This window comes from Thunnus maccoyii, chromosome 12 (assembly GCF_910596095.1).
Source record: "Thunnus maccoyii chromosome 12, fThuMac1.1, whole genome shotgun sequence".
NCBI classification, from domain to species: domain Eukaryota; kingdom Metazoa; phylum Chordata; class Actinopteri; order Scombriformes; family Scombridae; genus Thunnus; species Thunnus maccoyii.
Genome location: NC_056544.1, coordinates 9,590,641 through 9,612,190, shown reverse-complemented (window position 1 = coordinate 9,612,190; position 21,550 = coordinate 9,590,641). Strand labels below are relative to the sequence as shown.

General features: G+C 40.1%; 1 protein-coding gene across 2 annotated transcripts; it reads left to right on the top strand.

The window, feature by feature from the left end:
* Positions 1-207: 207 nt before the first annotated feature.
* On the top strand, positions 208-20,219 carry LOC121907952 (carboxyl-terminal PDZ ligand of neuronal nitric oxide synthase protein-like). 2 transcript variants are annotated; one of them, XM_042427540.1, is made up of 10 exons: positions 208-902; positions 1,461-1,532; positions 3,861-3,953; positions 4,066-4,124; positions 4,252-4,360; positions 8,076-8,205; positions 8,660-8,787; positions 16,235-16,396; positions 17,292-17,460; positions 17,937-20,219. In XM_042427540.1, exons 1-10 carry the CDS (start codon positions 798-800, stop codon positions 18,467-18,469), a joined length of 1,560 nt encoding a protein of 519 aa, XP_042283474.1. In that variant the 5' UTR covers positions 208-797; the 3' UTR covers positions 18,470-20,219. The 2 variants fall into 2 exon arrangements, with proteins under 2 accessions (XP_042283474.1, XP_042283473.1); XM_042427539.1 differs by having other exon boundaries at positions 1,461-1,541.
* Positions 20,220-21,550: the final 1,331 nt, after the last annotated feature.

Sequence of the window (21,550 nt, the reverse complement as noted above, 5' to 3'; positions counted from 1 at the left end):
GTGTCAGCGCTGTGAGAAAAATCCACTAACACCTCCTGGCCTTTATGTAGAGGAGCTTCACCGAGTTAAGAGCATGTTATGGTGTCAGTTAATTAGGCTACAAGACCATTGATGTTCATTTAATGAATTGTTTTGTCAGAGAAATTTTTATTGTCTCTCTTTGTTTTTATATTCTACCTCTACTGTATATGTGCATGCTTTCTCTGAGATTATAGGCTACATTAATCCTCGGAGGAAACCAAGTGCCGTACAAGGACCCCTGGGGCTCCTGGAATCCACTGGGAGACCGTGATTTGGGGATTTGTTTGTTCCCTGCGATGCCACTAGATGTCATACAACCAAACACCAGCTGTAGCTGCTAATACAGTGTACAAGGAGAGTCTGTCTTCATTTATTAGATCTTAACCAGTTTAATGGCTAATAAACGCCCGCTGCTTCTGAATATTGATCACTCACTTTGATAAATTAGTGCCTAGATTGATGCCGCGGTGCTTCGAGGGGAAAAAAAGCAATCATGTGTTGACATCCGTGCGTCATCTGGACCCCGGCGGCGGCGCGTACTGCTACTCCGTCGTGCCTCCTCAGACCGGAGAGTGCACACATCGATCACCGATCAGCGCGTTAACTGAATCCATCAACCAATCAATCCGTTGCGACCGGCGCGACTCAACCCGGATGACCTCCAGAGAGTGAGGAGAGTGCGGAGGCAGCAGCGCCCGGAGGAGATGCGCATATCTGCAGGTCTCTAGCGCTGTCGTAAAACAAGTGTCGGGTACAAGTCAGCTATCATTTAAGCGATGCCAGGGGTAACCAAGTATAATTTAGTGGATGACGTGCATGATTTGAGGATCCCCATGCACAACGAGGAGGTGTTTCAGCATGGGGTCTGCTTCGAGGCAAAGGTAAGGACCCTCTTTGCAACAGATACTTTCTAGGTGGCAGGAGAGATTTCAGACATGAGGATCATAATGTGTCAAATCCTGAGGGCTGTATTCATGTAACTGTTACTAAAAATCAATGTTTTTGCAATGTTGTTGTTGGTGTTTATTAATCTTGTTATACTTCATCTTTAATTTGCTTTGCATTACTTTGAATTTTTTTGTGATTTATTTATTTCTGATCTTATCCGCATGATGGATTGTTGCTTTAACTGACAACTCACATAATTTATTTCTCTTATAAAATTTTGGACAACCCTGTCATGAGTGTAGATCAATTCTCTGACAGTTTCCACATTGTCAATGAAAGTTTGAGTCTTTGACTACTGGCATATCCGCAAAGTCAACAGTCCAAGTGATTTATCATCTCGCAGATGGGAATATTTCCAAAAAATGATGTGGAGGCTTTCAAAACCAGTACAACTGAAATAAAAAATCTGCCAGCACAGAGCTCACTGATCAATCAGTGCCAGTCAATCCCTCCAATTGCAAATCTTTCAATCTTTCTCTTACATTTTGCAGTACATTGGCAGTTTGGAGGTGGGTCGCCCCGGCAGCCGGATGGAGATAGTCGCTGCGATGAGGAGAATCAGAGTAAGACATGTAAATATGTAACTTCCCTGAACCATGCAGATGAACTTCACCCATGTGACTTCAGCAGTCATGACCCAACAGTTGATGGAGTGCATGCACATTAATCTTTTCTGTCTCTTGTGTTCTGTGTCTCATCATGTGCACAGTGCTGAGAAACATCTCCTCAGCATCCTCTTTACACTTAAATCACCGGCCTGCGTAAAACCACACACTCGGCAGATTCAGTGGGCTGTCAGGAGCCTTTTAAATCACAGCAGGATTCATAGGGCAGCTCTGATGTTACAGCTGACGAGAGATACAGCGTGCAGGTTTATATGCGATACTGTTAAAATACTGGAAAAAACAACATCTCTCGAGCCTCCTCCTTTCAGACCAGACAAGGCCACTGACAACACTGCAATGCCTTGTCATTGCATATCACTGCAGTGTTACAGAAGCACAGAGAGGAGAGGATTTAGCTGCTTGTCAGCTGTTAGATCTAATCTAACAACCAAGTTATTGTGTCATTCGGAGGTCGGCTGCATCCACAGTGACAGCCAAGAGGGACTTAATCCTGATCCCTTGCACAGTGCGATATAATGGCCATTTGCCCTGTAGTGGCCGAGATTTTAATGATGCTGCCTGTTCGAATGTCCTCATTGGTATATTGTGCAAGAATCTCAATTATCTGTCTCTATAAACCTTTTGTTTTTCTGTTTTTACAATGCATTTTTCTTATAAAAGGGATTTTCTCCTGTACAGCAGCTCAACAGGAAAAAAATGTACCCACACAATGATTGAAGCCGTTATTGGCAAAGTGTGTGTATTGTGCATTTTTCATCTCTCAAAAAGACAAACTTTAAATTGAATATGTGTATCATGTATGTAGAAGCAGACTTTGCAATGGGCTTTTCTGCAAGGTTGCAACACAAAAATAATAAATTGGATAAACATGAAAAAAAGAAAACACATTAAGAAACAAATAGGTATGTAAATGAAAATACAATAAACAGCATGATATTAAATGTGGGCGAGATTTAAATTGATAACATAAAAGTCAGTCAGTAAAAGCATGGCTGTTAGTGAGCTCTGTAATGGCACAATAATTAGGAGTCTCTGCTTCTGGGCAGACACACACACAATGAATATTCAAAAGCTAACATGCCCTTAAAAGAGCCTGAAGTACTTGGAGTGGCTTTAGAGATACAACTAACAGTGAGTTGACCTAACCTGTAGAGTATTTGTTTGCTTGTGGGCAGCGTTAGCCTGAGTTAGTTTCAGGTGAATGTGCATGAAAATGTGGTGTGAACACTTCCTGTGTTCCACTTCATTGCCCTCTGACAGCGACATGTGTGTGTGGAGATGGATGACACTGTTGCCCCAGTTTAGGTAGGGACTGCATGGATAGCATTAGCCTAGATGAGACACTATGGGAGTTGTGTCCTTCACCTGAGTATCTACATTCCTGGCTGCATGGGGAGAAAAACTCCCACACAACAATAAGATGGATGATCTGGATAAGAGCGTATGACAAGAAATAAGAGCTCAGTGAACCTTCCTGCGAGGGGCTTTTCTTCTGCACAGGTCACAGGCTAATAGACAAAGTGCTCCAGATTCATTAGGGCTGAAGTCCCCATATATTACTTGCCATGTCTGTAATATAAATCCGTGAGATTTCTTTTATTCTAAGATTGACATCTAAGAATAAAAAAAAAAGAGTGGGATGACGGGTCCAATCCAGCTGAAAATGAAAGTCAGCATAGGGTTGTTATTTTTACACAAACAAAAAGAAAAGATGACAGAGAATATCCAAGACTGTCATCATGCAGAGAGCGGTGGCGGTTCATTCACTGAGGAAGGGATGGGTGATTTCACAGAACTTCATGTGATCAATTAATCATCTGATGTTGTTTTCAAAGCAAGGGGTGTTATTCCACATAAATCCTGGTTGTTCTTAGATCTCCGGGCCCTGATATTTGGAGTATGAGCCTTCAGTGGAGGCAGAGGGTACAGACTCGAGCATTAATCATGAAGAGGGATGAAAGTGTCCCAAACATGTCTACCTCCCTGTGGGAAGTCGGCCTTTGAAAGCTTAAACAGCTCTCAGAAAAAGAAACTGACAGTGTCTCAGTGTTTACTCAATCTCAGATTTCCCCTGAGAAGAAGATAGTCGTACATAGTATCCTTCTGTTGGTATGATCCCTTCTCTCTTTTCCAATGTATCATTTATCTTGTGTAAAGAGCCTTTTGACAGTGGGACCATGTAATATTTAGTACAAGCCAAGCCACTTTTGACTTACTTTTTTGTCGACCATGAATGTTAATTTGAATATCGTTCTTCCTCCACAGTATGAATTCAAACTGAAGAAGATAAAGAAAAAGAAGGTCAACATTGTTGTATCAACTGATTTTGTCAAAGTGATTTTACGCAAAAAGAAGAAGGTCAGTCCTGTAAAATACCATTTTATTTAATCACATACCTTGAACTGTATCTGATGTCTTGTAAAAACACGTTTCTTGCTGTCAATTCTTGTGTTTTTTAACGTTGTGACAGAGAAAAGGGTGGACATGGGATGAGAATACAATCTTGGTGACACAGGATCCCATCTACAGGTAGGCCCTCTTGATGATATTAAATGAAAAACAAGGAGACGATAACCAGGGAGCTCTAACCAACTCAATACGAAACCTAATCAAAAAAACAACCAACCTGATCCCATGTAATGCCTTGCCTCAACAGGATCTTCTATGTCTCACATGATGCTCAAGACTTAAAGATCTTCAGCTATATAGCAAGAGATGGACAGAGCAACATCTTCCGCTGCAATGTCTTCAAATCTAAGAGGAAGGTAAGTTGAATTCCCTGATAAACTGAAAATGATGAAAGGATAAATCTGGTGATATTCTATATTTTTCTTATTGTCAATAAATCAAAATAAAAGCTGAATCCAACAATGAATTAATCCTATTAACAAGCATTGTCTGTGTAGCTGACATATTCCTCTGTGCCATAAAGCCAAATTGTTGTCAAAAAACTACTCAAAATCAGTCAGCCACATTTTTGCACTGGATTGCACTGTTTATTTTGAGTCATCTCATGTGCAGCATCATGCGTCTGTAAATACTCACTAAAGAACCAAATTTACAGATGAAATTAGCCCTACTCCACAGTCAGCAGTGTTTGTTTTTGGAAACTATTTTGCCTTTTTTTAATCAAAGTACTGTATATATTGTTGACATTTTCTGAAAGGAATAGTCCAACATCTTGGTAAATACGTTGTTTTTTTTAAGCTTTCTTTTAGAGAATAGATGAATAGATTGATACCACTCTCATGTCTGTACACTAAATATGAAGCTACATCCAGCAGCGGGTTAGCTTAGCTTAGCATAAAGACTAGAAACAGAGGGAAACAACTAGCCTGGCTCTGTCCAAAGACAACAAAATTCACTTACAAGCACCTCTAAAGTTCACTAATTAACCATTATTGTTGTATTATGTGGGGTAAGATGTCACCATTAGGTTACACTTTGGTTTTTGTATGGGCTACCTGTTTCCCCCTGCTTCTAGCTGTGCTAAGCTTAGCTAACCAGCTGCTGGCAGTAGCTTTATATTTAACATTAAGACATGAGAGTTGTATCAATCGATGTTCCCATCTAACCCTCGCCAAGAATTAAAATTTTCCAAAATGCCAAACTTCTCCTTTTTTAATGTAGTTGGTAGGAATGAATGTGCTTGGGCCTGAGAGCAACAGGACAGACATGGGGATTTGCAAAGTACTGAGAGACGGACTAACACATCGTTGGTTTTGGTCTTTTCATTAAATTTGTTGACAATAATAAAAGTATAGAATATATCCAGCTTTATTCTTGAAGTGGACTGCAAACAAATGTGAACTGCAGCCAGTCTGTCATTGAATTTTGTTTTCAGCTGAAAGCTCTGTATATTATTCAAATGATGATTTTATGCCCGTTGTCTCACATGTATGGTCAGTTATTCTGCGTTGTGGTGAAATGCTCATGAAAATGAAAGGCATGTTCTTATACACATATCTGCATATCAAGCAGAGCCAGTTTTTTCCTCAATGACAAAGACAGAGCATCAGCGAGGTTGACTCCCATCACTTCACCATGGATACCAGACAGACAGTGACTTAGCTGAAGCTGAATACTAATCATCCTGGTGGGAAGAGAAAAGAGGAGGGGGTTTTTCATTCTTCAGTTAAAGACATTTTCAACACTGCTGAACGAACACCCACCTCATTGTCAGGGACACGGCCAGCGGTGCCGCACTGCCTCCCCAGGGCTGCAGAGCTTTATCTGGGTGTTGCAGACCAAGCATGTGGCTGAGTAGGAGGAGATGGACCTGCTGATAAGAGGAGATTTGATTTATTTTCATCACTGCATGCTGCGGCCCAGCAGGGCTTACATGTCAGCTCAGTACATCCATAGAGCATAGAGCTTTGTGTTTAGCCCTGGGAGGGCTGGCTGTTTTACTTGACAGTTTTAAACCAAAATTAAATTTTGTATTGACGGGGCAAAATAACTTTTTTTTACTCTGTGTGTTATTTCTTTATGCTATTTCACATTGAACTTGTTTGAACTACTTTCAAGCTTGAGTTGAGATATTGACTGAATGCCTTAGGGCAGGATGATCCTTCAGAGGCAGACAATAATAAATTCATTTTGATGCTGCTTTTGCCACTGTTCAATTTAAAAAGAACACAAAACCTCACCTCTAGTGAGATTGAGGAAGGATATGGTGGATTAAGTTTAATTCCAGTGGATTTAGTATGCTGCCACTGGACTGCATATAAGGGCTTTAGGAAAAAAAGAAACCTTGAAATCAGTCAGGAGATCAGGGAAGTGCTGGCGTCTCACAGGCCATGTTGACTTTTCTTTCCTGTGAGTGCAGCTTAAGACACATCAATACCCATATTTAAGCCAGAAATACAGTGAATATTTAATCTATTTAGTATTAATATTTTACAGATTTTTTAAAAAGCCCTTAAAGACAATAGAACAATCAAATTATTTTCTTGATTCATCTTGCTGCTGGTCTATAAAATAATGAAAAATACCTCTCACACTTCCTCAAAACCACTTCAAATTGATTGTTTGGTCAGTCAACACAACCTAAAGGTATTTATATAAGACAAAGAAAACTGTGAATCCTCTCAAATGAAAAGCAGAAGCGAGGTAATGTTTAGAAAAGCTTGAAAAATGACTTAAACAATTAATCAATTATCAAAATAGTTGCAGATCCATCAACTAATCAATTCACAAGTTAAATAATGCCAAAACCTTGATTTAAGATCATAATGAAAATACACTCAAGTGAGCAAAAACCAGTACATATTTTTTGGAAATGTGTTGAGAAATAGCTTTAATGTCATTTAAAGGAATATTTGGACATTTCGGGAACAACACTTACCGTTTTGTTTTGGTTTTTTTTCAATCAATACCACTCTCATATCTGTGCCTTATCTTAGCTTCACATCAAAGCTGGAAACGGCGGGAAACAAATAACAGGTTAATCCTTGATGTTTTTTCACTTTGTTCAGACTAAGCAAACAAGATTCAATCTTTTGAATTAGCTCTAGTTGTGCTTGTGGACTTTTACACAGAGCCAGACTAGATGTTGTCCCCCTGTTTACAGTCTGTATGCTAAGCTAAGCTGGCTGTAGCCAGCAGACAGTTAATATCACTTCTCTAGACACATAGAGAAGTGATATTAATCTTCTTATATTGCAGATTTCAGGAATGTCAAACTATTCCTTTATTATCACTAAAGTATTTTTGTTTAGGTCTTTTTCACATAATGTAAATAAGTCAGTTTCTCATTTTTCATCACAAATGTTGTGTATCAGGGCTTTATGTGACTCATCATAGAAATAACTTGGATATAAACAGGATTAAAGTAAAATTGAAAATGTTACTCCTGAGTGAACAGGCTGCATATACTGTAAATCATCTGTAACAGAACTTTAGAATCCAGAAGCTAATTTTTCAGTTTTTGCAAATGAAACCATCTCTGATGGATGACCTGGCGATGCAGGTACACCTACTGAGCCTCCTGCAATAACAACAAACTTATCTTCACTCCCTCTGCCATCAAAGCTACTTGCCTCTGAAATGGACCAATCCATCACTATGACAGCAGAATATATGCAGAGCAGATAGACAAGGACAAGCAGCTGAAGCTCTGTGTTCATAACTTTAATTTGGTCTCTATCTCTGCTCCTGTTTGCTCCCTCCATCCCCCCTCTGTCTTCGTTTTTCATCTCCCTCTCTGCTCCAACATTCCCCATTTTCTCCCTTATTCGCTGTGTGTATTTTTCATCTGCTTTCTCGTTACCTGCACACAAATGTATGTACCTATCCACTTTCTTCCTGCACAATTCCTCTGGCACCTCACTTTCTCCCCTGCTGGGTTCCTTCATTTTTTGCATCCTGCCTTACTGTGCTCTTGCTGCTACTTTCTCCCTCCCCTGCTCTCAAAACCCCAACACACACGCTGCCACACATACACACTCTCGCTCGTTTTATCTCTGTCCTCCCTCCCAGTCTCAGGCCATGAGGATTGTGCGGACGGTGGGTCAGGCATTCGATGTGTGTCATCAGCTGACCCTGCAGCAGAAATCTGACGACCAGGAGGATGAGGAGGGGAAGGCGGACGAGTCTGAGGCAGCGCCAGGTGATTCACACCTACACACAAACACACAAAATTATATCCACAAATCCAGTCCCTTCCCCGTTCTCCTTCTGCAACAAACTCAATCTCCTTTTTTTCTCCTCACACAACAACACACACAAACTCCCCAGGACCTCTCTTCCTCTCTCCCTCTTGCTTTCTCTCTCACACAAATGAAAACACCTGAGAGCCTGCAGAAACAAACACACCTCCCAGAGAAAAGATGTCATTATCCTCTGCCAATAGTGTTTTTTAGCAGCTTTCCATGCTGCAGCCACAGATTGGTTTTGGTGAGTCGTGCGGGCCAATGATCAAAGACCTTGCTCATGTGGGGCTCTGCCAGCTCTTTGCCCGCTGCTGCTGTCACTGCCTCCAGATATGTTGCACACTATAAAGCTCAAAGTAAAAAGACAGCATTAAAAAATCCCCCTCCTATACCTATCTGGTCTCTCCACAGCTAAGAAGAGATTTGCATTGTCAGAGGAGACCGACCTTGAAGCCACAACAGAGGAGAGCATTGAGTGTGTCTCTTCATCAGACCTGGAGAAGAGCAAAAAGGACGAGGCCCTCGGTAACGACGGGAAGGTAGAAGATATAAGTTGTCCTTGATCGTTTCAGTCCCACTATTTTCTCACTCCTTTAGAAACATAGAAGGTTATATAAACACTAAAGCACAGATTGTGTCCTGCAGAGTGTAGTTTATGGACACCTCATGGCACCACTCTGCAGCTAACAAATATTATCATTATCAACGAATCTGTAGATTATTTTTTCATTGGTTTAATTGTTTGGATTGAAGTGTTAGTGAAAAATGCCAAAACCCCAAATAACATTATAGCATTTTTGTTTTAAAAAAATTACTTAAAGGGGCACTTCCTCAGATTACTCATCTTGAGGAGTGCTACTCACCTTGTGAAAACAGTAATGTCCTCTGGCTCTGGAAGAAGCATTTCTTTTGGGCCCAAATCTCGATTTGGATAACTCTACAGTATAACAGAAGGCCAGCTATACAAACTGGGGATGTGGCGTTTAAAAGAAGTGGGTGTTTTCCAGGCAGGGAGAGTCTAATGCTAAGATGCTATATGTTGCATCATAGGAAATATAGGAACTTGACCACTTCCTTTAATCTGTTTCTTCTTAGTCAGTCAACATTATGTTAATGTAAAACTAAATAGCTGAAGTACCCTTTAAAACAATTAATCAATTATCAAAATAGTTGCAATTAGTTATTTCTTTTGCTTGACTTTGCTTAATTAATCAGCCAATTGTTTCAGCTCAACTAAAATGCAGCATCCTAAAAACTTTTAATGCCTATAATTCCTGAAACTGGACTGATTTATTCTCCTTCTTCCACACAGTCATGACACAAAACTTTATTATTAGATCATTCACTTTGTCCCATTTGCAGTTGCATGTTCAAGAAACATCTGAGAATAAACAAGATGTGGTTTAGCAGAACATATTTTTTCCAATATTTTTGAAAAATTTTCATTTAAAATATCAGAAATGTCCTGTAAATAAATTATTCTGGGAGGTTCACAGCTCACACAGGGGTATGATGAAAGTTTGGTCTCATAAGGGGTAGTATGAAGAAAACACAGCTGAAGGATGTATAGGGAGCAACCGTGTCTCTAAGGGTTGTTTGTGAAGAAATGCTACACAAGGCTCTTCAATATTGATGAGATCATATGATTTATTGATGAAAACGCAGCAAGATTTTCTCACACTGCTTCACTAATCCTGCAATGTCAGACAAGCAGATATCTGCTGTCTGATATTTGTCAGCTTATTTTCCATCTCAGTCTCTGTGGAACTGTTGGTTTATTACCTGAGAGAGAAAACTAGTGTTTTGCTGGCGACTGGTTAATTGGTTTGAATTGAATGGATATTAGATCTAATTACATGGTCATCTGAGAAGAAGGAAATCAGTTTTATATTTTCGTTATTTAATTCTGCCACAATATTTCATATGTCCAGATCTCATGAGCAGTTTCTCCCTCTTCAATGTGTAATTTGAAGGTCAAGTGTCCTTCACAGTCCAATATTAATGACAAGAGAGTCCACCATATTGATCTCCTGTCTCAGATAGGACAGATAGGCTGTGTCCTTCATGGTCTCTCTTCCCACTGCAGCACTCTAACATAATTGTGTCATAATTCCTGTATAGTCCAACTATCCAATGGCAGCCGGTCCAGTCAATCTATAGATCTATTTATAGATGCCGCTGATCAAATCCCCATTAGGACACTCTCTTCACAATTAGATTGAGTGATGCTACTCTATATTTTGTAATACAGGCGAGATGTCTCTTTGCTATAACCAGCATTTGCTCATGAAATGTACAGAATGACTCATTTATAATGTTTGTGTTTGTGGATAAAGTGCCCACCTCTTTAAATGACAAAATACCAGTTTGAAATGTAAATTTTAAAGGTGTCCTGTGGAGTTTTCTTGTAAACAAACAAAAGTTAAGTTTACATTGAGCGTTACTCTCCGAAACACATTATGTGTATACTTGAGACATAACAAAAGTGTTGAATGCATTTTCTTTCTCAAGAAAGAAAATGCTCCCTATACATTTTTCTCAAATTGCAAAGCCAATTGTAAGTATTTTAAATCCTGCATGTTTACTAGCATGCAGTCTTCCACTTTCCTGCCCTTGCTGACACATTGCTGCAAGTCTTGGCACATTACAGACACCTGTAGATCATTGGCAGTAGTGTGAAACCATTGGCAGGACTGTGCCATCCTCGTGCCTGCATGAGACAAACAAAACAGGGACACACTCATGAAAAAATGCTCCATAGTGCTACTAGAGGTCTGAAACTCCACAGTATACCTTTATTCGCTTACAGCAGATGTAAAGCAGCAATAACCAGTATTTTGATATTAACATTGGATCACATGACGTGTAATGTGAAAGGGATCACTCATAGTGATGAACCTACAAATGATTGTTACTAGACTCTGCAGTTCCTCTCAGCATTACAGAGCGTTTTAGCATATTTTAGCCCATTGTTTTGGTTTTACAGCAATTTAGTGTTTTGGTTCACACTCACTGTTCTCATTAGCATCAACAGCAGGTAGCTGCTTTCTCTAAAAACTCGCTATATACTACCTGTACATGCACCAAACAGCAGACAGACAAAGTCAGCAACTAGCTGGTGAATATAGTGGAGCATTTAGCAACTGAACAACTAGATATTTCCCTCAGGAGTTTGTGGAGACCAAAACAGAGCTAAAAGGAGAGAAAATATTCGACTAACTGTAAATTCATCAAGGGGCCAGAAACACAACTCCAAATGAATACTAGTGTTGCTACATAAGTCAAGTCAAGTCAATTTATTCATAGGGCACGTTTAAAAACAACAGAAGTTGACCAAAGTGCTTTACAGAGAGATTAAATTATGGGATTATTTGTTTGATGATCACAATCAAACAAAAACACAGGATCAAAATAATAACACAGACATAAATAAGACAGAAAATCAAATAAAATCACAACACAAACAGCATTGCACAGGTGACAAATAAAATACAAAAAAATATAAGCCAGAGTGTTGTCAGGCATGTCTTTAAGATGACAATTGAGAGGCTAAAGAGAAGAGATGGGTCTTTAGGCGGGTTTTTAAAGCCATCAATGAAGGGGGAAGATCTAATTGTTAGTGGCAAACTATTCCACAATTTAGGGCCAACAACTGAGAATGCTCTATCACCTTTGGTTTTTAAGTGGGTCTGTGGAATGGAGAGCAGTGATTGGTCAGCAGATCTGAGGGGTCTGGAGGTGGAATAGGGGATGAGCAGTTCAGAGAAAATCAATTCTGTACTTCACTGGTAGCCAGTGAAGAGGGGCCAGTACAGGGGAGAGATGGCCTCTCTTCTTGATACTAGTTAGGAGTCTCACTGCTGCATTTTGAACCAGCTGCAGGCAAGATAGGGCTGACTTACTAATCCCTACATAGAGAGAATTGCAGTAGTCGAGGCAAGAGGAAATAAAAGTGTGAACTAAAGTCTCCAGATCTTTAATGGACAGGAAGGATTTTAACTTTGCAAGTGATCTAAGATGGAAGAAGCCAGTGATGATGACTGAGTTGGTTTGTTTATCAAAATTTTAAACCAGAATCAAAATAACACCAAGATTTCTTGTGTGGGACTTTACATTCAGTGGCAGAGGCCCAAGGGCATTGAATGTGGTTGTGGAGTTGTCTGCAGGGCCAAAGATTAGGACCTCGGTTTTATTCTGGTTTAGCTGAAGGAAGCTTTTTGCCATCCAGGATTTACATCCTTAATGCAATTTAGGAGGGAGTTAACACTGCATGGATCACAAGGTTTCAGTATTAGGTTTCAGTACAGCTGGGTGTTGTCGGCATAACAATGGAAGGGGATATTATATTTTCTGAAAATGCACCCCAAAAGAAGCATATACAGGGAAAGCAAAATGGGGCCTAATACGGATCCTTGTGGTACTCCACAGGAGATGGGTGCATTATTACATTATCAATTCTATCAGAGGCTGATCAGTCTTGGAGGAAGGAGGCAAACCACTGAAGGGCCTGTCCCTGAATGCCAACAACTTGGTTCAGGCAGTCCAAGAGGATGGAGTGATCGACCGTATCAAAGGCAGCCAAGAGATCTAAAATAATTAAAATAGTGTAATATCCTGAATCTAAAGACAAGAACAAATCATTTGTCACCCTCAGGAGAGAGGATTCTGTGCTATGTAGCGTTCCAAAACCTGATTGAAATTTGTCCAGTATGCTGTGTTTGTCCAAGAGGGAGATGAGTTGATTGAAAACTACTAAGAATTTTGGATAAAAACAAGAGCTTTAAGATTGGTTGATAATTATCAGGAACAGACCGATCTAAGTTAGGTTTTTTGATTAGAGGGTGACTTTAAAGCAAGCTGGGATATAGCCATAGACAAAGAGAGCTATTAATTATTGATAAAATGCTAGGCCCAACAGTGTCCAGCACTTCCTTAAGTAGGCGTGGGGGAATAATGTCTAAGGGACATGTACAAGGTTTCATATGTTAGATAATATGTGTCAAAGAGGAGAGAGAAAATGGTTCAAAGTTGGTGAGAACTGAGGAGCATGAGCTTAAATCTGACAGATCATAGGCTGGTGGTGAGATCTGAGATTGTATAGTGTCAAGTTTACTAGTAAAGAATCTTAGGAAATATTCACAGGTATCCGATGTTGCTTCATGACAGTTTGTGACTGCAGGGTTGCATACTTTATTTATTGTATTAAATAAAACTTTGGGTCTATGGACATGTTTAAAGATGATGTCAGAAAAATATTTGGTTCTCTCTGCTTTGATACACTGTTGATATTTAGCAAGACAGTATCTCAGATGCTGGTAAGACACTTGGAGTTTATCTTTTTTCCATTTACGCTCCGCTCTCTCTGCTTTCCTGCCTAACCACTTTGATTTTTGCTTTTCTAACTTTATAAGGTGCAGTTGAGTCGAGAATATTGGTGCAAGTGCAATTGAATAGTGTGACCAGTTCTTCTGTGCCCAGACCAGCAGGGGGAGCTTTAATGAGAGCAGAGGAGAAGGCATCTGAGAACTGCCTGGCGGTGAGAAGGGTAATAGACCTGGAATAGTTTCCTCCCATACTGTGTTTAGGAGTCTGGGAGGGGGAGGAGTGAGGTGGAAAATATAATGGGCCAATGATCAGATTAGCTGACCTTGTTTATCTGGACATTGGGCACTGGCATGCCAGAAATTAAGATAAGGTCAAGAATATGACCATGTACGTGAGTAGGACCCATGACTAACTGGGTAAGATTGAGAGAGTCAATTAAATGTAGAAAACCCTGAACAAGTGGGTTAGATGGACAGCAAAAGGGAATGTTAAAATCACCACTAATTAAAAGGTTATCACAAAAGACAAAAAGTCAGAGAATTAATCAATAAAAACCCTGTTGAATTAGGGGATCTATATATACATGCACAAAGTATTGGAATTGACTGTTAGATCTTACACAGCAGTCATTCAAAACTTGTATATTCATCAGTTGACATTGGTTTATTAAAAATCATAGCTAGACCCCCACCACAGCCAGTAAGCCAGTTTAAAAAAAATTGTATTTTGGAGGACACAGAAAAAGAGCTGATTTCACCATGTCTTTACCAGGTTTCAGTGAGAAATAAAATTCAAATTTATGGGTTAAAATAAAATCATTTAAAATGAAGGACTTGTTGGAACGTGATCTGACATTTAAAAGCACCATTTTTTGCAAGAGGTGCCACCTGGGAGGTATGCAAAATGGTTTCCATGTGATTGGATGAAATACGGATCAGATTGCTTGTGTTGGAAACAGTAGTGTGGCTGTACTGCTGACAATATAACCTGGTAGTATTTCTACTTATTATTCGTACTGATATACTGGCATTCGTAGGGGGAGTGGAGCCTCAAGAACATAGCCCAGACTCTTTGACTGTGTGAACTGGAACCAACACTATGAGTTAAAGGGCTTGGGCTGAACAGACATCATTTAAGGGATGATTAAAATGGGGTGATGTGTCACTTTTGTGTTTACAGCTTGTTTCCACTGCCCAACATGGCCAAAAAAGCAGTTTCAACTTAATTTAATTAAAAATTTAAAAAACTGTTAAAACAAGTATTGTGGGTGTCTGACTGCTGTGAAGTAACTTTAAGATATTTCCATCTTCAGCTTGTAAAATGGCAGAAGAAACAGATTTAAGGCTCTAAGGTTTTAGTAAATTTTCTGCTTTAGTGTCAGGACCAAGCATTTAAAGAAATTCTTCTTTCAACGGTGCACTCATTGCATTGCCTATAATTCAAGCAGAAATCTATCACAGAATCAAGCCGCAATACAAAATCCTCCATCAACGTCTGCCTCAATAGAGCAGAATGCAACTGCAAACTCTGGATTGATCTGCCTCTGGTGTGAAATGTTTAAACAACTTGACATGGTAGATAAAGTATAGATCTTTCTCTCTCTATCCTCATGATTCATCAACTATAAAAACTCACTAAACCTCACTCAGTCCACCTGCACACACATGCAACACAAAGAAACCTATTTTCTGTGCTGTTATGTCTTTTTGGGAAAAGATGGAAATCACCAACCAAAGTGTGAATTGAAAGGTGCAAATTCAGGCAGAGGGGGTACACAAAATACATACAGTTCAGTTTAACGTGTCATCACAACACCTTGAAAATCACCTAATGATGTTATCTAGTAGTTTAAGCACTCATGGATTTTTCCTTCAAGATGAAAACAGACAGACGCGATGCTGCCAGTGCAGTGTCTCTTGGCTGTTCTCTCCCTGAGGGCCTCAGACTGACGGGCTGACTGTCAGTTTTTTAACAACTTCTTCAGATGTGTTTCTACACACGAGCTCTCATATGTTTGTTCATTCCACTTTTACTCCATTATTTAGGTTTGTTGGTTATACTACATCACCGATTACAGTACTTTCACTTATATCTACTGTACAGCTCATCCACAGCCATATTCCTCTTGCTGTGATGTATTGTCTCTTTGTTTACTTTGTTTTAAAGTGGTAATATGCAAGATTATGGCAGCATCTTTGCTGCCAAGCGCCCGCTGCTAAGAAAGTTTTCCACTGCACTGTCCAGGAATGATGTAGCAATCAACTTCAGGGCTCCAGCAGCTTTTTCCCTGTATTTATTTTATTGAAACTTGAATGTCTGTGGGTGGTGCTCCTGTTTCTATTTGTTCATGGAGGCTATGATCACTGTAACTACCCAGGCCTTCTTCTGTTGATTCCAAACCAACCACATTTGTGGTATTTGGTATCAATCAATCTTCGGTGTTGCAGAGGATTTTCCTGGAACTCCTTTCAGACACTAGTGTTTAGAACATCAAATGTACGTCTTTCATGAGCTTGTCATGGGTGAAGTCGTTCATCAATTGGACATTTAATGAAAATATCACACTATTTAATATCACAATATCAAGACTTTGACTTTACTTTAACATTTTTCATGCTATTAAAAGTAGCAGTGCCAAATTTACTGTCATCTCTGCTTTAGGAATCCGATGACCCCTCTCTTCTGCTGAGCTCCCCCATCCTCGGAGCCTCTGTGTCAGGTCAGTCGGCAACAGAGGCTCCCTGCTCTGCAGACCACCAGGTCCACCTCCTTCAGAAACAGCTGCAGCAGCAGGAACAGCAGGCACTGGCAGCTTCTGCACAGGTACGGATAACACTGGACAGTTTTTTTTTTTCTTGCTTTAAGAGGAACAGTTTCCATGATATACACTTCTCCTTTTTTGTTGAGGATGAATTGAATTTTAAGAGCATGTTTGTTGATGATTTCCTGACTAACAAAGGCACAATTATAGCTTTGCCCTCAGTAATATGTACATTCAAATTCTTGAATTAAAATCATAGTAAAACTTAATCTGGCGTAACACAAAACTTTCTGTAACAGTGACCACATTAATAAAACGAAAATCTGGAAAGTTAGTGAAAAACCGCAGGAGTCACACTTTCTCATCTTATGTGGAGAATGATGACGATAATGATGCACTATTTCCCTTTTCAATCAGTGATGTGTTATTTAGGGTGTTGTGAGGAGTTTTTATTATTGCATTTTCATCTCTTTGATACCTCTAAACTTTTATACAGTCTAACATCAAATTAAATATGCTTTTGAAGGCCCTTGAAGATTTGAAGCAAACTGTTTTTGAGCTGTAGACTTTTTGAATCACTTTGAATCACAAGTTGATCCATAAGGCTGATGTGTTGCTTTCAGTCTGTCTCTTCTAATGCAGTTTCTGATGAAAGCAAAGCATTCCCTCAAAGTCATTAATGCACCAAAGAGGGAATCTGTAGACCTAACAAAAACCCAAACTGAAGAGTAAGTGTGGAATTTCATTAGCAGATTGCCTCTTAACAACAGTAATAATTGAATGTTTCTAGTTTGGATAAAATCGCATTTTTAAAAGAAAATCTTAGGAAATAATAATGAAAGCTAATTGGGCTATGTCTCTTTAGTTTTTTATACAGACTGATTCTTTTCTCTTTGTGTCATGTGTGCAATATTGTCTGAGTTAGTTTTTTAATAGTGTGTCTGTTGGTGTATTCAGGTGCACGTGCTCCAGGAGCAGTTGTCGGTGGAGGTGTGTGCTCGAACCGAAGCCCAGACGAGAGTTCAGAGGCTGCTGCAGCAGAACACGGACCTGCTGCAACACATTTCCCTGCTGGTCAAACAGATCCAGGAACTGGAGCTCAAAGCTGCAGGGCGTTTAACATCTAGTGAGTGGAAATCTGCTTTAATCTCCACTTACTACTCCACTTTCTTTTTCATATACAGTATATATTTCTATTTTGTTTCTTTATTTTCATCAGATTTCCTCCCCATATTATATGCCATCCAAAAATCATCCTGTTTTCTCTGCACATTTTTGCCTCTCCCCTCTCCTTCCTGTCTTCATGGCTCCTTTTCTCATCCACTTCTGGCAGACAATTAATTATCCCTATGGCACCCTTCTCTGTGGATTCAGTGCTGCTCTCTGCTCTCGCCTCCTTGAATGTAGCTAGTCGGGATATTCTGCTGTATAGCTATGAATTATCAAATCCTGTTAGCACAGACGTCATCCCACTCTGTATAATCTCATCTGCTTTGCTCAGACCTCTCTTGAAATGTCTTGCTTCTCTGTTTACATGTGATAACTACTTTTTCTCTCTGTACTTTGATCTTTATTCTAATCTCTTTTTTCATTTATCCTTAGTGGGCTCCCAGGACAGTCTTCTGGAAATCACTTTCCGTGCCAAGCCCCCCAGCACGCCCCGTGAACCTCTCACCCCCTCTTCATCTACGGGCCCCTTAGCATCTCAGTCCCAGCACCAGATTAGTGACAGTGCCTGGGTCTCCCCCCTCCCTGGGCCCTGCTCTCCAGGCACCATGGGCACTGACGCCAGTCTTCTGGGGCTCAGTGGCAGCGGAGTTCGGCTTGAGTGCTTCCGTTTCTCGTTCCGGACGCCGGACAACCAGGAGCAAGGCCAGGAAACAGGGGAGACTCCCAGCGACGGAGCCCCAGATGACAGTTCGCTGCTGAGGGATCAGGTCTTGGGAGCCCTGGAGCTGCTCCGGTTCAGGGAATCAGGGATCGGATCAGAGTACGAATCGAACACAGATGAGAGCGACGACCGGGACAGCTGGGGGCATGGGGAGGGAACGGGGGGCGAGGGTGCCGCTCGACTATTGAACGTGTTGAATGCAGAAGGTCTACCGGACTGCTTAGGAGATGAGATGGCTGTGTAGTGGTGCTCTTAAATCTGCAGTAGCCAATTTTACACTTAACACATAAACCCCAATAAGAAAAAGGTGAAATTCAGAATCTGAAGGACTTCATGACCCAGAAATCATGCATTGTGACAGTAAACTGCATTGCCTGCAGATATAAATTAAGGTGGCTGAGAGTGAGTCCAGCTGGAAAGAGTGCTCGCTTGACACATTTCTGAAGAAAGTTTTGATTTTGAGTTGGGTTTAGATTTTTCACTTCCTGTGCACTGAAAAGATGTGACTTACAAAATTGTATCATAAAACATGAATGATAAATGTTCATAAAAACAAGCTTGAAACTAGACATCACATGATTAACACATGTGCAAGTTCAAAGATAAATGTACACACCAAATAATATAAGTAATAATAATAGCCTACAGAGTTCTGAATAACCATAAAGATGTTCAAGCTTATTTTTATTAAGTCATTCATGTCTTTATCATATAAATTTATATAAAGAGCACAGTTATCAGTCCAAATTTTTTGTGAGTGAAGTTTCATGAGTTCTACACCACATACAGTGTATGTACTATACTGTAACTAGGAAATCATACCTTCAGCATCACCATTTTTGTTTCACAGCTCTATTGCAGTTCCAGTTTGTGATGTAGGCTGAAAAAAAAATGTGCGCAATACAACTTTGGCAAGGTTTTCAAACAATGAGACTGTCACAGACTGTCAGATAGTTTAAACACTGTCAGGCTCTGTCTCTCTGTGTCTGGTATGTGTTAAATAACGTACATGTGTATGTTGATAATTGATGTACCTTACAAACGTTTGGTTCCCTGCCTTGGTGCCATCGCCACCTGCTGGGCTTGTTTCGCTGTGGTTGTGTCTGTGTTAATGGATTTGTGACACATCTGGCATGGACATTGTCATGTTTGTTCTTTTCTAATATGAAGAAAAAGACTCCCTCGCCAAGTCTGTCTGGATATGCTGACACATTTTTTGGAGTGTGAAAAGTAAAACCTTGGCTGTGCTTGCTTTGACACTTGATCTGTAATTACACACAATGAGCATGTATGCCTAATAGATTTTGTCCCTTTTCAATACATTGTATATAATTTGATCAACTTTGATGCAAGGCATAAAATACTTGGCATGATTTTATTCATACTGTTCTTTATCCTGTTTATTATGAAGTACATTTTCCGATTAGTCAAGCAATGCTGTGTCTCAGAGGGGATCATCACACTGTGTGCAGGTGCTGCTACAAGCTTATTTGTGCTGCTTAAAAATGTAGCCACCACATAATGTAAGTATTATTTATTAATGCAGTACTGCAGCAGCGATAAACTGCTGCGTCACTGTTGCTCCAACCTTACGAGGAACTGTTAAGAAAGTCCTCAAGTACCTAGTCGTGGATAGATGGAAGCGTCTGAGACTTCTGCACGCCTTCATATTCTCCTGGCCAGCTGTCGCACCAGTTCTACTGTGCTGACTGCGAGCCAACTCTTTGAATCACTGAATTGGGGACGTGTCTTTGAGCTCTTTCCAAAATCGATTAATCTCTTCCCGGCCCTCCTCTCTCCCTCTTCCTCTCCCCTCCCTCACCTTCCTCCCCTCTGTTCCCTGAAGCTCGTTACCTCTTTCTCACTCTCTTGCACTCACAATCTGTCTGCTGTATCCATCTATCAATATTTCTCTGTCAAGGTTATGTCTGTTCACATGAAGTGTACTAAAAATGAAAGTGCACTTACATCGATGTATCTCCTCGTGGAATAAAATGCCCTTTCTCAAATGCTGTCTGGTGTCATGGTATATCCAGTGCATTTTGTGTGAGTTAATAATTGCTGAGATGTATCCGTTCAAACTGAAAAAATATCCTAATAATAAGCAGCACCATTCCCTGGGTTGACCTTTCAAAGCATTTTCCTTGTTAGTATTTATTACTGGTTGAGAAAATGGGATATGCACATGCAGAAGGTCTTTTGTGAGGCTCTCTATCATCATTACAGATACACCAGCTGTGGTTGTTGCACATGTTCAGCATCCGTCAAGCTCACTGTGTGTGCAGACAGCAGCCGCTTGATGTAACGCTGCAGACAAGCTGGAAAATATGAAGAATATCAGCCATTACTCACCCACCTCCAGCCACGACACCCTGCAGCTCTGCTAGTGCAGCTGCTGACACAGATAGTGGGCGGCCTCCAGTAGCTGGCTTTTACTTTGCATGATTATAATAGTGTCACTCTGCTCACCCCCTCATGAAGCTATCTTAGTATTTTTAATTGTAATCAAGTCAAATTATCTGAGAAAACATTGTTTCAGTGTACATGCTGTGTTATCCTTTGGTTTGGTATTTTTAGCCTAATGACTCTGCTGATCCCCTGACTTTAACTCTAGCACCATAGTTGGATGTTTTTGATTTTTAGTGAACTATGTCAATAACTCTTAGATGGATTCCTTAGAACTGCAGTAAAGATGTCCATATTGCCTGGAGGATGAATCCTAATGATCCCCCGACTTTTCCTCAAGTGTAGTCAGCTTGTCAAAATGTTTACTTATCCATTGAAATATCTGAACATCTGCATGATGAATTGGCAAAACATTTTGTACAGATATTATATGGTATGGTTATGGTTATTATATGGTTCCCAATCCTCCTGATGTTGCTGATTCACTGACTTTTCCACTGCCACCACCATAAGATTGATGTTTGTGGTTTTGAGTTAAATGTCTTGACAGCTATTGGATGGATTGCTATTAAATTTGATGAGTATTTTTTTTATTTGTTCAACAATTGTGACCAAATAGCTACCTGCAAAACTAATGACCCTCCTAAATTACCAGTTTCCCACTTGTAAACAGTCTTGACATCAACCTCCAAGTCATAATTATGACTGAGAAAATGGGATTTTTTTGAAAGCTCTGATATATCTGACTCAGAATTTAATAATTAGTGGGCTATTGCCGTGAACGCTGGCAAGGCCTTAACATAGTCATCTTTCCCATCCATCCGACATGGTGTGAACGCGCCATAGGTATCAACAGTTTCATTATGAGCATATTAACATGCTGACGTCAACATTAGCCTCACTGTACAGTTGCTAGCAT